At 33.2% G+C, this 15,820-nt stretch overlaps 1 protein-coding gene and 1 long non-coding RNA gene across 2 annotated transcripts; one reads left to right on the top strand and one right to left on the bottom strand.

The window, feature by feature from the left end:
* Positions 1–1,183: 1,183 nt before the first annotated feature.
* Positions 1,184–13,025, bottom strand: LOC141454036 (CD63 antigen-like). Its single transcript, XM_074127815.1, has 5 exons — positions 12,759–13,025; positions 5,818–6,006; positions 4,655–4,822; positions 2,583–2,783; positions 1,184–1,393 (listed from the first exon to the last, which is right to left on the bottom strand). The coding sequence occupies exons 1-5, from the start codon at positions 12,816–12,818 to the stop codon at positions 1,322–1,324; spliced, it is 690 nt and encodes a 229-aa protein (XP_073983916.1). The 5' UTR covers positions 12,819–13,025; the 3' UTR covers positions 1,184–1,321.
* LOC141454039 (uncharacterized) lies at positions 8,986–10,311 on the top strand. The gene is made up of 2 exons (XR_012458377.1): positions 8,986–9,382; positions 9,765–10,311. It is a non-coding gene; the product is annotated as an uncharacterized lncRNA (long non-coding RNA).
* Positions 13,026–15,820: the final 2,795 nt, after the last annotated feature.

Genomic DNA, 15,820 nt, shown 5'->3' with positions numbered 1-15,820 from the left:
CCTGCCTAGATCTTGACTTCGCCACCATAAGTGCTGCCACAAGCAAAGCGTGGTAGTCCAGAGTTGCTGGACAATGCCTATCCGTTGATTGTGCCCAGTTTGAACAGATTCTTTAATAAAAATAACGTTAATTTTGTCAATAAACTGAAATTTGTTTTTCATATTTTAAATTACCATAACTTTTGAAAAACCTAACCGATTTCAAATTTTTTTTTTTTTTTTAGGAGCTCAAATACTATAAAAATATAATGTTCCATTTGATAAAAAAAAAGTTGGATGCTGTATTTCGAGATGCAGGGGTTTAAAAAAGTGGGTGGAGCATATAACTGTGATCACCTGTAAATGTATTTGCACAATTTCCTTATCCTCATCTCTTTTGCTTGTTGTACATAGATTTCAGTTGCAAAATAAAAACAAATGAAAAAAAGTGAGTGGTACCAAATGTTTTTTGTCCAAATTTAATTAGAAAACAGTAAATAAACTTTGATTAATAGAAGTAAAATCGGAATTTTTGGCTACAAAAAATAATTACTAAATTTACGTTTTATTCTAACAAAAAATAATAATTATACATCAAGATTTTTTTTTTTTATTTATTTAAAATACAGAAATATGAAATAAAATAAATGAAAATTCAATAAATAAATTATAATTAATTTTAGCACTTTTCCAAACTAAAGCATTGCAATTAATAGGTTAGGAAACCAAAACACTATTAATCACTACTATTTTTTGATTTACTATTTTTATTGCAATAAAACAATTAATATTAAGTAGTAAGATTATTTAAAAATCAGTGATTTAACTTTTCCTTTTTCTCTTAACATCACATAAAAGAACAAATAATAATAATGTCAGATTGTGATAAGTTGAAAAACAAAAAATATTAAACTAAAAAAAATTGAAAAACTAAAAGGATTGATCAATACAAATAAAAAAATACAATAAAAACCAAAAACTTAATGCTACATTGTCACAAGCGATTTCTATTAATGCATGTTATGAATTCAACAATATAAATAAACTTTTGAAGTAAAAACGACTTTGTAACCTCATTAAAAGCAGTCTGACTAAAATATTTTCAATGTTAACTTAAATAAACTATTTAATCTATTGATCAACTTCTATTTCATATGTACAATACTATTATAATTTGTACATTATAAAGTTTTCTTCCAGGATATTTTTTTTTTTTTTTTTCAATTTAATTTAAAAAAGTAAACTGAAAATGCCAACTATTTACAAAATAGTTTGTATATTTATTTACATGTACTTAGAAAATTTTATTTTTGTTGGTAATAATTCTTTGAAATGCCTGTATCTATGCGTACGCTCGCAGTTGTTCTCGTTTTATGGAGGATGAAAGGCAGAAGGCGAATATAACGCAAATTAACTGAAAAAGAAAACAGATTAGATTTTATAAATATTTTTGGAAGACATAGGCTTGCCCACTCTTTTTACAAGCAGAGAGAAAAAAAAAAAAATATTTTCACTGACTTTCCTAAAATTTACATGAAGTTAGTGAAGGGCATAGGCAAACTTATAACCTCATTAACTTTATACTCTTCTTATACTTCGTGAAATGAAGACTATATTTTACTTAAAAATAACAAACGAAATATACTTTTAGGTTGCAGAGATCTGTTCCTTATTCCACATATAATCACAAAACCATTTTATACATTCCGTTTTAAAAAAACACTATCCAGAATAAAAATTATTTAGATTTGGTTAAATTATTTAGCATTGGCTAGATTCAGATGGAAATGACCTCTCATCTAAAAGCTCCTTTTCTTCTGTGGCAAAAAGAAGGAACATCAATTTTAAAAATGTAGGCTACCTTCTCAAATTTTAGAGTTAGATTCAATTAGGGCGGTCTCAAGGCCTATGACCTCTACGACTCCTTTGGATCTATTGTGGCTCCCACCACTCTAAAGCTTGCCTTCCAGACCGGTCCATTTAATAAGACTCTTAATTCTGGAGAGCGACTCTTGGGTAAAGCTTTTTTCTCCACGAGAAGTAACATCCTTAGCCAAACGAGCCCCTTATCACACTGACACAACACTTGCAATGCCGTTTCCTCCTCCTTCTCCTCCTGACAGAACCTTCAAAGGCTATCATCTGCCAGGCCCATGCGATGCATGTGCTTTCTGAGCCTGCAGTGAACTGGTTAATAGCCCTACCATTATCCTTATAGCCCCACGGCCTTGACGGATTAATTCTGCAGTCAGCCTTTTCCATCCTCAATGTTTCATTACGGGTCTATTGTAAATTCAAAGCATACCCCGCCAGCAAGTGTCTGGATAACGCTGTTCAAACAGTTTACCACTTAATCTACGACTGTTTCCTTCTGTCTGGGACTAGATCCAACCTAATTCGAATGGTCAGAATCTTACTTGCGTTAGACTTGGCCAATTGCAAAACAAGAATTAATCAGAAATGAGTTCTTTCCATAACGCCATTAAATTTATAATGATTGAAATTGGCATTGTTCTTTCTTCCTTGTATAATTTATATTAAAACTGAACGTAAATTATCAATTAAGCCTGTGAAAAAATAGTTAATAACTAAACGTTACATACCTCAATGCCTGCAATGCTCAATGCAATGATTCCTAATAATTTAAACGATTGTTTGATTAAAGTTTTAATCTTAGGTTCACAACCATCAATAAATGTATGATTTCTGTCACATGTAGCAGTTAAGTCACTTAAACCGCAACAAGAGGGTGGTAACTTCGATGATGACCAAAAATCTGGACCATTTAATCCGCAACATTCGACCTAAGTAACACAAAAATAATTTTCTCAATTAATTAATAAATTTGTCTAGGTGAAAATAGTTTTAAAGGTCCTCTCCTCTCTGCGTAGATTGCAATGAGGAGGAGGATTTCAAACATATAATAATGATATGTCCACGTTATGTGGTAGAAAGGAAACGAATGTTTCGACGACTTATACAGGTATTTAGATGCACCATTTCGCTACGAAGACATAATATTCTCCACCAACATCTAAGTGCTTAAATCTACAGCCAGAGCTAGCAATGAAATATGAATGTATTTAAAAGTTATAGCCGATTAGAATGAATGGAAGAAGATGATTAGAGAAGGATTACGGTGATTTTAATTTCGGTTAAGCTATAAGGATGGCAGGAATATAGAGTACTGATCCATCCATTAGTTGTACGGTTTATGTTTAAATAGTTGTATATAGTAGAGGGATGAATGTGTGAAGCGAATGTATTTATAAGTAAGGATGGAGAGTGAGTGATATTCTAGTGATAAGCACCTAGACGATGCTGGCTGTATGGCGGAAGCCAATGCCAAAAAAAAAAATAATGGTTTTAAACATTATATTGAGGTATCAATAACAACGAATAATACTAGTAAATTACTGTTCATTGTTTTTGGTGACTGATTCATAGTTTCAATAGAGTGAAGAATTAATAGTTGCCAGTTTCAGTCATGATACATTTATTATGCCGAGCTTTCGACCTTAGGGACTAGGTCATCTTCAGGGCTGTGGAACATATTTACAGTTTGTTAACAATAATTATATTACAATGAATATGAATAATGTAACGAAATTTACAAAAATTATTTACCTAATTTACAAAGTAATATTTTACAACATTACAGGGTTGGCGTGTCTTCTGTCTTTTCTGTTCATGGACTGAGTGTGATCGGTCTGTGCGTGAGATATGTGTTTGGTTGTGTGGAAGTCAGTGTTGCCAATTCCACACAACCAAAGAAATATCACACACAGACCGATCACACTCAGTCCATGAACAGAAAAGACAGAAGACACACCAACCCTGTAATGTTGTAAAATATTATTTTGTAAATTAGGTAAATAATTTTTGTAAATTTCGTTACATTATTCATATTCATTGTAATATAATTATTGTTAACAAACTGTAAATATGTTCCACAGCCCTGAAGATGACCTAGTCCCCTAAGGTCGAAAGCTCGGCATAATAAATATATCATGACTGAAACTGGCAACTATTAATTCTTCAACCTATTGAATACTAGTAAACCTTTATTGACAAACCAATGCTGGTAAGCAGAAAGAAGAAACAAGGATTTGTTCAAGGATATCTCCCAGTAACAAATAACAAATCCTCAAACATCATTCTAAGAACATTATTCTAGAATTTAGCTGGAACTGTCCGTCCATTTACTAGTGCCACCATTAGTTAAATCCTTTATCGATATCGATAGTTCTTACGACTGGATTAGGCAATATAACCTAAGAGTTTCGAGAGAACGACCAATGAAAAGGTTATCACCTTCTTTCGTCTTTTCCTTAGCACTTTATTTTTCTACAATCTATATTTATGTTAACAAATTAAAAACATGGGACAGCTGACCAACAGCTTTACACGCAGTGGTACATAAATAAAAAGTTGAGTTCTTTATAGATCTTGACATAGTCTGGGTTTCAGTTTTTCTTGTGGCTGTAAGGACGCCAAGATGGTAATGAGATGGCAGTATGTGCAGGGTATGGGAAGAAGTGTCTGTTAGTTAGGTCATTGTTTTTTTAAAAAAAAAAAAATTACAAATCACAGGAACAAAAAAAGGAAATTAATTCACAATAAAAATGAGGAGCTTTGAACATACATTTCACAGAAATAATTGAAAAAATCTTACCGCTTTTTGAATTTCATTAATAGTCGCCATGTCTTCAGGATTTTTATAATCATCAAATGTTTTCTCTATTTCTTTTTCAAAATTACTTGCAAATTTGCCTCTATATACGAATGCTAAAATACCAATTGCAACTTGTACCAGCAAAATGGCGCTCAGAATGACACCATACTAAAAAAAACACAAGCAAAGAAAAAATGCAATATTAAAATTGTTTTTGTTCATCGGTAAGAATGTTTAAAAAAAAGAATTTTAGTTAGCTTAAATAGAAAATATTTAATATTTATATCAGACTCAGCCACAAAATGGAAATTAAGGGATTTAGATGTACGTCGATTTTTTTTTTCTAATAGTATTAAAAGATATTTTTTTATGAATTTCCATTTGGGCTTGAGAACTTAAAAGCTCTTTAGATAAAAAAGGATCCTACCAAACTACGTAAGGTTGCTATAGAGACAAAAGAACATTGGACAGTCATGATGACAAAATAAATAACAGTAATTTAAATGCAAGGGGAAGAAAGATAACTGTCAATTTCATTTATAATTTTTTTAAAATTTCTTTTAAAGTAAGCGTTCATCGTTGAGGACTAGATCATTTTCAGGTCTGTAAAACAGATTTTACAATAAAAAAGAGATTATTATTCATTAATTTGATGATATAAAAAAAATTGTTCATAAAAATTATTTTAATTTCATGTAATAATAGAGAAGGCTACTAAATGCTTGAGAGAGAAAGATTCTGAGCAAAACCTTTGGCCTAGTTAAAGAAGGAGAGAAGTACAGAGGAAGAATAGTGAAATAAAAGAGCTGTACCAGGAGCAAGATTTTGTAGGATGGAATATGAGGGGAAGATTGAGATGGCTATGGCATTTAGTGAGGATGGAAGATTCCAGATTGCCCAGGAAAATAATGAATGGGCACCTAGGGGTGAGGCGAGAAAAAGAGGAAGACCAAGGATTAGGTGGCTGTGGATGATGTAGAGGAAGAAGCCTGGGAGTAAGGACATGGAGGATTGGTTTGGTAAGGGAGGAGTGGGAAAGGACGATAGAGGCGGCCAAGGTCCTTCGAGGACCGTACAGCCAGAGGAAGAAGAAGGAGAAGATAATAGATATAAAATTATATTATTATAATCAAATTACAACATGACTTCTAAAAAGTACTCACGGTTGTAAGCATGCAAGAATCATCTCTGATGGCACCACAGCATCCGAAGAAAGCTATGATAAAGACACTTGCACCAAGTACTATCATCACAATACTGGTTGTTGTAATTTCGCCTTCTAACAGCGTTTTAAACGTTTTACCGTGTACATGGGCTACTACGCTGACACCGAGTATAACTAAGCCCAACAACTGTAACAGAAGGAAAATAAAATTCATTAAATATTAAATATAAGATTCAGGTTCGAATCCAGCTGTTGGCCCTTAGGTTTTCTCTTCCTAGGAACTTCTAACAGCTACTTCTTACATCAATGATTTACTTGATTAGGTAACTAAGCCAAGCATTCATTGAGCTAACACAGGCGCCACAGTAGCCGAGCGGTTAGAGGCGAGACCTGCGAAGCTAATATTGTATTGTGGTACTGGGTTCGATTCCCGGTCTTAGGCCTTGGATTTTATTTAATGGTTAATATAGTAAAGTATGTTTGCTGGTCGCCTCCGTCACCTAACTGGTAGTTGGACGTTAAGCCCCGCCTGAAAAAATAGGCGATTACTTTACTTTACTTTTTCATTGAGCTAACAGTTGCCGTGCCGCCTAGAAGTGCCACACTTCGAATTCTTCTGGGCTAAAGTTTCGAATAATAGTTGAACTATGTATAAGCAATAAGTACACCGAATTAAAAGACAATCGTACGAATAAAATTCTCAAAAAAAACAAAAAACAAGAAAGCAAAATCGATTCAGAATAATTTCAGTTGGCTAATTTTGATCCGATAAAATTGCACTTTAACCAAATATTAAATTTGGAACTTAACTACGTCTTTTCGTTTCAGAATTATGCTGACCACCATTTCGGAGGCAGAAAGAAATATAGTCCTAAAACCACTATTTTTTTAAATTTTGGTGTCGCCAAAACGGACATTTTCGTTGAACATTAGGTAACGTAAACATTTATGATCAAAATTCCCACTTTTACCTAATATAGTGTGGTAACCGGAACTATCTCTGAACAGCAAGCAACACGTAAAAATCTAATGTTTGTTATTTATTTACAAAAAAGGTAACAAGATTTTCTGAAAACGCCAATTTTACTTATTTTCGGCCACTTTTTTTCACAAAATCTATTAGCTCTGGGTTGTTGCAAAAAAAAATTACACTTATAAAGTAGAATTTGCCCTATATTTTAAAGGAAATTTGGGAATTTTATCTTTTATAGAAAAAGAGAAAAAAAATTTCAAAGTTGGGTGTTTTTCAACGTTACGCTTATACAACAGTAGTTCGTGCAGTTTTTAACGATCAACCCTTATACAACTGTCCTACCGGACAGTTTTAATGATACGCAAAACACTACATTATATTGAAATGGTACTTAAAAACCTCTAATCCTTAGAGGGCCCCAAAATTGAATTTTTCTTTAAAAAAAAAAAAACTTTCTCTATAATAATTGTACTACTAAAACTATTGCAATGAGAAAACTAAAGAGTTTTGAGTAAATCGTTAGATCCATCTTAAATAAAAACTCTTTAAAAAAAATCTAATCACTAAAGTGGTAAAAATAATTGTATTGAGGAATTTTGAAAACGCAACTTTTCAGTTTTCTGAGTGATAATTTGGATCATACATTCAATTTTCAAAAATCACTAATTCAAAGAACCCAAATATCCAAATCGAAAATATAAACGATTAATAATAATAATAATAATAATAATAATAATAGTATTTCTCACAATATTAGTGCGAGTTAAAAAAAAACAAAAAAAAATCTGAGGTATATAATAATGTGAATAACTTTTATGGTACGGCAACGGATTAGCTATGTGGTTAGCGAATTGGACTGCCACGCGGAGATCCCGGGATCGAATCCAGTTCCAGAGCTTCTTAGATTTTCTCTTTATAGGTGTTGCTTACAGCTCACTCACCGGAGGCTGGCATAGCACTTGAAAAAAACCTACAGGCGCCAATAACAGATATTGACACGCCTTAAATTATATATACTTAAATATATATATATCAATCACTATATATATATATATAGTGGTACCTTGGTTCTCGACCACAATTCGTTCCGGAAGTGCGGTCGAATACCAATCTGGTTGAGAACCGAAACAATTTATCCCATAAGAAATAATGTAAACTAGTTTATTTCGTTTCTAAGCCCCAGAAATATGCCGTTTTACTGGCCTAATTTTTATATTTTACGTAAAAACATGTATCTAAACAAGAGATAAGATCTAAAAGTGTAAATATAAAAACAACACGGCTCATCTCGGGTGTTCGAGTGCCAAATGTTTGTTCAGATTTCAGGACAATATTTTCTCAAATTTCTTTGGTCGAATATCGATTTGTTCGAAAGTCAAGTCGTTCGAAAACCGAGGTACCACTTGTATATGTTTGAGGAAATATCCGCTAATGAAGTAAGCAACAAAAGTTGAAGTAAAATTTTGGGCATTAAATAGGTGAATGCACTGATGATTTCTGAATTGAAGATGGCCATTAAATATGGAATACAGAATGTACATTCGAATGAAATCCAACATAAAATTAGATGACGCGTTTTAACTCTTTTACAAAGAACTTTGACCCCAACAGTAATACTGCAAACCCTTACTTCCTTCTCAACAAGAATATTACGTAACAGCAAAAAAAAGTACATAAATAAAATATCATACAAAAGTTACTTTTACATGGGGTCTAGAATATATTTAAGTATCTTTCTTCATGCAAATACACATTATTGCGCAATGTTTTGGTCATAACTTGAGTCGTAATTTATTGGTGCCTTCAACCGTGTTGTGCTCCTTTAAAACTTGATTAAATAAATACTAAATACTTTAAAAAAAAAAAAAAAAAATTATAACATATTATTAAACGGCCGGTAAATATAAAGCCGTAAAGCTATACACAACAAGTACTTGGGCGCGGATGTATATAAATCCATGGTCACAACCTACAACAGTGTTGCCAGGTTTCTCTTTATTTCATTGCCGCCCAACTTTTATAAAACAACAAATGTATATTCCATGAAATATTTTTACGCTCATTCAACTACGTATTTATTTATAGTATTTTGAGTATAATTTTATTTATAAATATTTATAGGAATTTATATTTTTGTGGGGTAGGTTATAGTGTGAATGTAACTGTTGTAAATGTGGTTTATTAAGTGCTGGTTAATATCGCTGATTGCATCAGTCGTAGCAAGCTTGTATATTGGTATCCCTGACCGGTTTCGAACTTTCATCTGCTATTCGAGATTAATTAATCGGTTTAGAATTAAAGAAGGAAATCTGTCAAGGTCGCAATTAGTAAAAGAAAGAGAGGGGGAAATAAAAGAGGCGGATCAACTCTAAAAATGTCATGCAATGTTTTCTACTACAGTGACTCAACCATTATGGCAACAGAGGAAATAGGGACTAACGCAGAACTAACCATACGATTTATTGATGTTCGTTTTTGGGGTTGTGTTTTGTATGTAGAATGTCATTTTATCCAGAATTTTTACTAACAAAGGCAAAAAAAAAAAAATTGTACGTTTGTATTTTACGATATACGATACTTCTTCCTACAGGTTAGTGTGAGGTACCATATTTCTTTTAACTGTTATCTCTAGCGAATACAGCAACAATAAAATATTATGGATGTTAAATTAAATATGTCCCCAACCCTATTACTTGCTTTTTCAATTTATTATTATTATATTGCTTTGAACTCATTTCGCAATATTGACTGATAAGAAATTTTAAAAAAAAGCGTCAATATTGGTAATCAATTTGAAATATATCAAAGTAATGCCATCTAAAGCGAATAAATATTTCTTCTTTTTATTTATTTTATTTTCTGCACTTCACAATGTGGAGAAATTGTTAAATATATTGTAGTGTCAAAATCTATGTAATCGATTAATCGATTTAATATCTATCGATTTAATCTCTTAAGATTAACTTTCCTAGGAAAAGGTGGCACAAATAATAATAAAGCAAAGTAATTGAGTGTAAAACAGGAAAAGACGATTTTCTCTGTCATAATCTGTTCAAAGGATTCCAGAATTTATGAATACTACCATGAAGAGGTATGTTTTTACGTATTTAAGATCTTTGTAAACATGCTTAATGACAGATTGTATCGTTATATCCGATATGAGTAGAAAGTATTTGAACGTAGCACGCAAACAGTAATTACGTAAATGGTGAAATGGGTGCAAACAGTTTAATACGCTTATAACCCCACAACAACACTAAACTCACAATTACAAATTCTTAATAAAAACTTAAGTGAATTTATTTAAACCCGAACTTGGTCCATTTCTCAGTTTTTTCTTTCGGTTTGAACGCAATGAATTCTGATCGAATAATATTGTAATTACATCAAATGAAGTTTTCTGTTATCAAATTCATTGCAACCGGAGAGGTTTATTGTATGATCAAAATATTTGTATGTACATGTTTGCGTTTGTTAAAGCACTAACATTGACACCACATTTTGGGACGATAAATTATTTTTAAAAAAGCTATAACCGATTTGTTAATTAAACTTTTTTTTATGAAATGTAAACTAAAAAAACAGTCGGAAGAGGCTTGGCCAACTGATTATGATGTGATGACATTGAGGTGCGTACACCCAAAACGAACGGAACAATGGTTCTAACCCTACCAGTATGAGTAAAAAAATATAATGAAATGGTCGCTCGGATGGAATAAATGGAGGCGATAAACAGAAACCTGAGTTCTTAGAACGTTAATTCGTGATCGTCCGGCCCTAGAGTTAACAAAAGCGTTCTAGTCAGATGTTTATCTATTATTATTTATATTTTAACAACATTAACCTTTATTCTCAGAATTTTTGATATATTTATTTATTCTTTTATAGAATTAATCAGGTTTATGGAAGTTCATTTTCTTGATTATTTACTTTACATAAGGGACTTTTCTGATACTGGTCTGAGGTTTTCAGTCACTGATTGCTACAGCTCATTCCAACACTATCGGATGTACTACTGAGAACAGAAAAGAAAAAAATGTTCTTTTAATGCGTTAGAAAGAACATTCACAGCAAGACCGTTCTAAGAACAATTAAATGAATACCATTTTTACACAACACGTAAAACAGTTCTAGACTCTAGTTGCCTTACGTGGCATCCTTTGCGAATGAAATTGTTGAGTAATTACAGAATCTATAAATAATGCGTATCTTTCGAGTAAAAGGACTGGCACAAAAATTCTTATTTTTCCCATCATTTAACGGACATATTAATTGAAGAATCATTATGATTAACACTCAGCTTTTATGATAAACTTATATCAAACAGCAGATAAAAAAAAAGTAAATAAATAAAAAAAATCTCTCCGTTAAACTCTGGGTGTGTCTTTAAGTGATCGTTATGTAAAAGTAATTAGTTGGCTTTGAAAGGTAATTATTTGTTATGGAAGCATTAATTACAAGTCTAGACATAATAAAGATGAAGAAATTTTCAAACCCCTATAATATTAGAGTCAACTTTAATTTCATAAGAACCTTATGCAGTTTGTAAAACTTATTTTACATTGTAATGTTATTAGTTGTCATGGACGGAGGCGACTAGCAAAACATACTTCATTATAAATTTCTCATATTAAATCATTAAATAAAACCCCCAAGCCTAGACGAGAAATCGAAACCAATACCATAATTTATATTAATCGATATGTTAATCGAATTTCCCGGCAAAAATATTAACAAATAGAACTTGTAGATGTGTACAATATGGAGATCTGTTCACCAACTTCGAAGAGCTCGTTGAATTCGTTTTCTAAAAAAAAAAAAAAAAATCTTAAATGAAAAGACAATTTAGTATCTTGGATACATCAAGAGAAGGAGGACAAACCGGATATTTCTCGTTAAATCTCAAAAAGATTTGCACGATTAATTACAGAGAAAAAAAGAGACAGTGAAAAAAAAGAAGAAAAGATTCTCATAAGCAACAAAATAAACTAGATTTATTGGGTTAGTTTCTTAAATTTTGTAACTTACCTTTGTACTTTTAGATGAACATGACTCATATTTCCTAACTCTGAACGAGGTTGTTTAACGCATAGTTTTTGAACGAATCATTCATTTAGATGCAAATTATCTTTAAAAATCTACGCCTTAAATTAAACTAGTACTAAATAAATGTTGGGGATCAAAAGATTAAATCTTAATGACTGCTCTTAATTTCTTCTAAAGTAGTTGACTCGCTACATTTTAAGTGCCAAATTATGGTGGATCAAATCTATAAAATTTAGTTGTTTTTATTGAATTATGAAGCAAACCTAATACAGTTTTAAAACGAACCTGTCAAAAATCGAAATTGACTGCACCTCATCAAAAGAGACGGCAAATATATCAAAAATAATAAGCTGAAAATGCCACTCTTTGATTTTAAGCATAGTAGCAATGGGTCAGCAAGTGTAGTGCGAAGCGGTAACGTAAGTGAGGTTGAAATCTCTCCATCAAACTTATTTATATCTAATAATGAATAAAAGTCCGAAACCGGTTAGTTGATCTGGAATGAAGATTCGTTCAGTTATGACCAACGTAAACCTTTTTTATTTTTTTTATGCAAGTTCCTTAAAAATGTTAGCTCTTCAAACGGATAAATTTTAGATTTATGGAATAACTAACGGGAATTTCTGAAATACTGCTAAAGAAGAATGTTTTTCAAGGATAACAATCATTCAGAAACTTACGATATCTGGAGGATGGACTGCATACTTGAAAAAGTGACAAAAAATGATTTTTTTAAAACCTATCTTTGCTTTGAATTAAAAAGCAAAACATTTTTCAGAATAACAACTTCATAAACATATGCTCTTCCAATTTTTATGTATGTAATTGTTAACTTGTAATTGTTTTATCAAATACGGCAATTATTATATTTCAATAAGTATAATCTTAAAGAACTAAAGGAAATTGAAATTTATACTTACTGCACAAGCTAAATTGAAGATAAACAGAACGAATTTGATGGAACACTCACAAAAACCCATGGTTTCTTATTGTTTATTAGAAAATAATCAACAGAAAGTACACAAATCAAACTAAACAATAATCTCAAGTATGCTTATCCTTGGTCCACTAGTTTTAATGACTGACCTCTCGCTAGTAAACAAGAGCTATCACTGACTGACGGTAACGCCTCCAACGCTTTCCTAACGAACCAATTTCAACTCCCACCTTGACCAATTTCTAGATGGGACTTGTTTCAAGAAGGGGATGTATTATGTCATCCAGCATTAAGCTCTGTGTATTTTGGACAGTGTTACAAATGGTTTAAAATTAAATCAAGTACTAAAAGTAACCAAAACATATGCTTTTTAAATTTGAATTAAAGATTTCTTTGGAATTTAAAAAATAATTGCACATGCAACTATTTCCTCTCACTCTACTTTAAGAAAAGACAGTGGTTTTATATTTTTAATTTTCACCAGAAATATCGTTTTAAAGTTCCCTGTGCATTTAAAAGAGATTTTTACGGATAATACGAGGGGTGGCTATTAAATAACGAGACTATTGCTGTAAAACATTTTATTTTAAATTTATACATATTTAGTTATTATCACCTTCAATATACACCCCTCCCCTATCCCTACAACGCTCCATGCGAATTTACCATTATTCGAAACAGTGCTGGAAGTCTTTTTCTGTGAGCTCCTACATGACGCATACCGCTTTTTCTTTCACAGCTTCAACGGACTGAAATCTTGTTCCTTTTAATGCAGATTTGACTTTGGAGAACAGATAAAAGTCACATGGGGCCAGGTCAGGCGAATAAGGTCAGGATGGCCTAAAACTGGGATGTGTGTACTTGGCTAGAAACGTCTTGACAGGCAATGCAGTGTGAGCCCTTACTCTTTCATGGAGTTAAGCAAGCACCTCACGGTAGTAATGTTGATTAATTATAATCGATATTTTCATCCGTTTTGGACGTGGAAGGGCGACCTGGGCGGTCATCATCTCCGACGTCTTCTCGGCCATCTTGGAAACGCTTGAACCACTCAAAAACTCGCGCACGTGATTAACATTCATCGCCATAAACTTCTTTTAATAAAAGATAAGTTTCAGTAGCGGTTTTACCAAGTATCATGTGAAATTTCACGACAATTCGTTGCTCTACTACATGTGTAGTATCATGTTTTCGGCAAAACGAAACTAACACCTCTTACACAAACGACGGTTCCGGTCAGTAGACAGATTTCTCTACAAACACGGGAGACGCTGCAATCGAAAGAGAAGGCTTTGCGCTGCACAGCTATCGGTCGTTAGGATTTGGCGCATGCATAGTTCTTCTGTAGCAGCATCAGTCTCGTTATTTAATAGCCACACCTTGTACTGCTTGTTTTTTTCTCGATGGACTGCACGCAAAACGTGAATACACTAAATGTTCTTTTACAATCCAAAATCCAATAATTAACCATGACTTTTAGATTAATGTTGATTTGTAGATAACCTCTGGATACATTCCATCTTTTATTCCAATAGTTCATTGAAGTCCATTTTGCTAATTGAAAAGAGTGCAACATCTCATATGTTTGAAGATCAAGTACAAACTTTTCTTGTCTGTGGCCAATTTAACTCGTTGCACACAATACTTCTAATAAGGTTTCCCGATCATTAAAAGAATAATACTAAATTATATGATGTTATGTCTGCTATGTAGCTGAGTTGTACTGTTAACTTGACAAAGTAGGGCCTTACAGCTTCCATGTCCTGATAATTCTTGGGTTATTTTACAACGATTTCGGTAGGAGAGTTCAGTCCATCTTGCAAACTAGGGAAGCATTCTTTTTTAAAGATTGCAGTTCTCAGTCGCTCCCATTCATAATCACACTCTATATATGAAGACTAATCATTTCTGGGTACCAGACTGTTGGTAATTGCTACATCATCGTCTTCTTGCGGCCTGCTGTGCTCAAGCAGCAGCACTATATTTTCACACTTCCCAGCATGAGCGTTTATTTAACTAAATCTGTCACTAAACTTAGGCTATCTGAATATTATTGGACGAAGTGAACTTCTTGAACTGGTGGAACTTTTTTCCACAAAAGTTTTGACTGCTCCTCAACATTCTCAAGGATAATGTAGGCGCTCGAGTACGCCTACACCCAAATGCCCAAGTGGGCGCTGTACGGAATAATAGTAGACAAAGAAGAATAGAAAAACTAAAGAGAAATAAAAGAAAAAGGGGAAGGTACTTACCCTTTGCAAGGAGCGATGTGCGTGAGGTATGTTGATAATCTGCCTGAGAAGCGATGAGAGGAAAGGAAGCTGTGGAGCGGAAGCGTGTATATATGTTTATGTAAATGTGTGTGTGTGTGTGTGTTGAGCTCTGAGAAAGGGAGGCAATCTTTGGGCTCAGGCTCATAGAAGCGTAGCGGAAGTGGAAATGAGGTAAGCGGAAGAGTAAAGGGGGAATAGTGCAATAAGTGCACTATAAGCGGTGGAATATGCGTGAAGCGATATTCGGGAGAGGCGTTTAGATGCGGATGATGCGTACTGTTAGGTGTCAGCGGAAGTATGAAAGTAATAGCGTACGAAGGGCACTAGATGCAGATGAAAAATGATAGGCGTGAAGTGATGAGTGAAGCGTTGAATATAAGCGTATTAGCACAGAAACACAGAAGCGTAAATAGCGCGGTCCCGCAGAGAACTGTGTAGGCTCGAAAGGTGACCACACGGTCCTAAAGGAAGTAGTGGGGCAAAGGGCTTAGAATAGAAAAAACAAATAAAGGAAATAGAAGTGATAGGTAGTGACGCATTTGGCATAAGAAACGGAAACTAAGATTTTAATATACTGAAAATTATTGAATAAAAAATAAGACTTAGTAATTGGCGATAGTGATAGCAGGAAATTAAGGCGGATGCGTACATTAGTACGCGCGCGGGCGCGAGACTGAGCCGCGGGAGTCGGAAGTTAGTCACGACCGAACATCCCGCCCGCCCTGAAGGCTTGGCTTCAGCGAAGATTGATAAGCGGAATCTCTATTGCGAT

This window comes from Rhodnius prolixus, unplaced genomic scaffold, assembly GCF_049639745.1.
Source record: "Rhodnius prolixus isolate KJV_2025 unplaced genomic scaffold, Rpr scaffold_9, whole genome shotgun sequence".
Lineage (NCBI taxonomy): Eukaryota > Metazoa > Arthropoda > Insecta > Hemiptera > Reduviidae > Rhodnius > Rhodnius prolixus.
The sequence above is the reverse complement of the archived record's forward strand: the minus strand, read 5'-3'. Positions and strand labels throughout refer to the sequence as shown.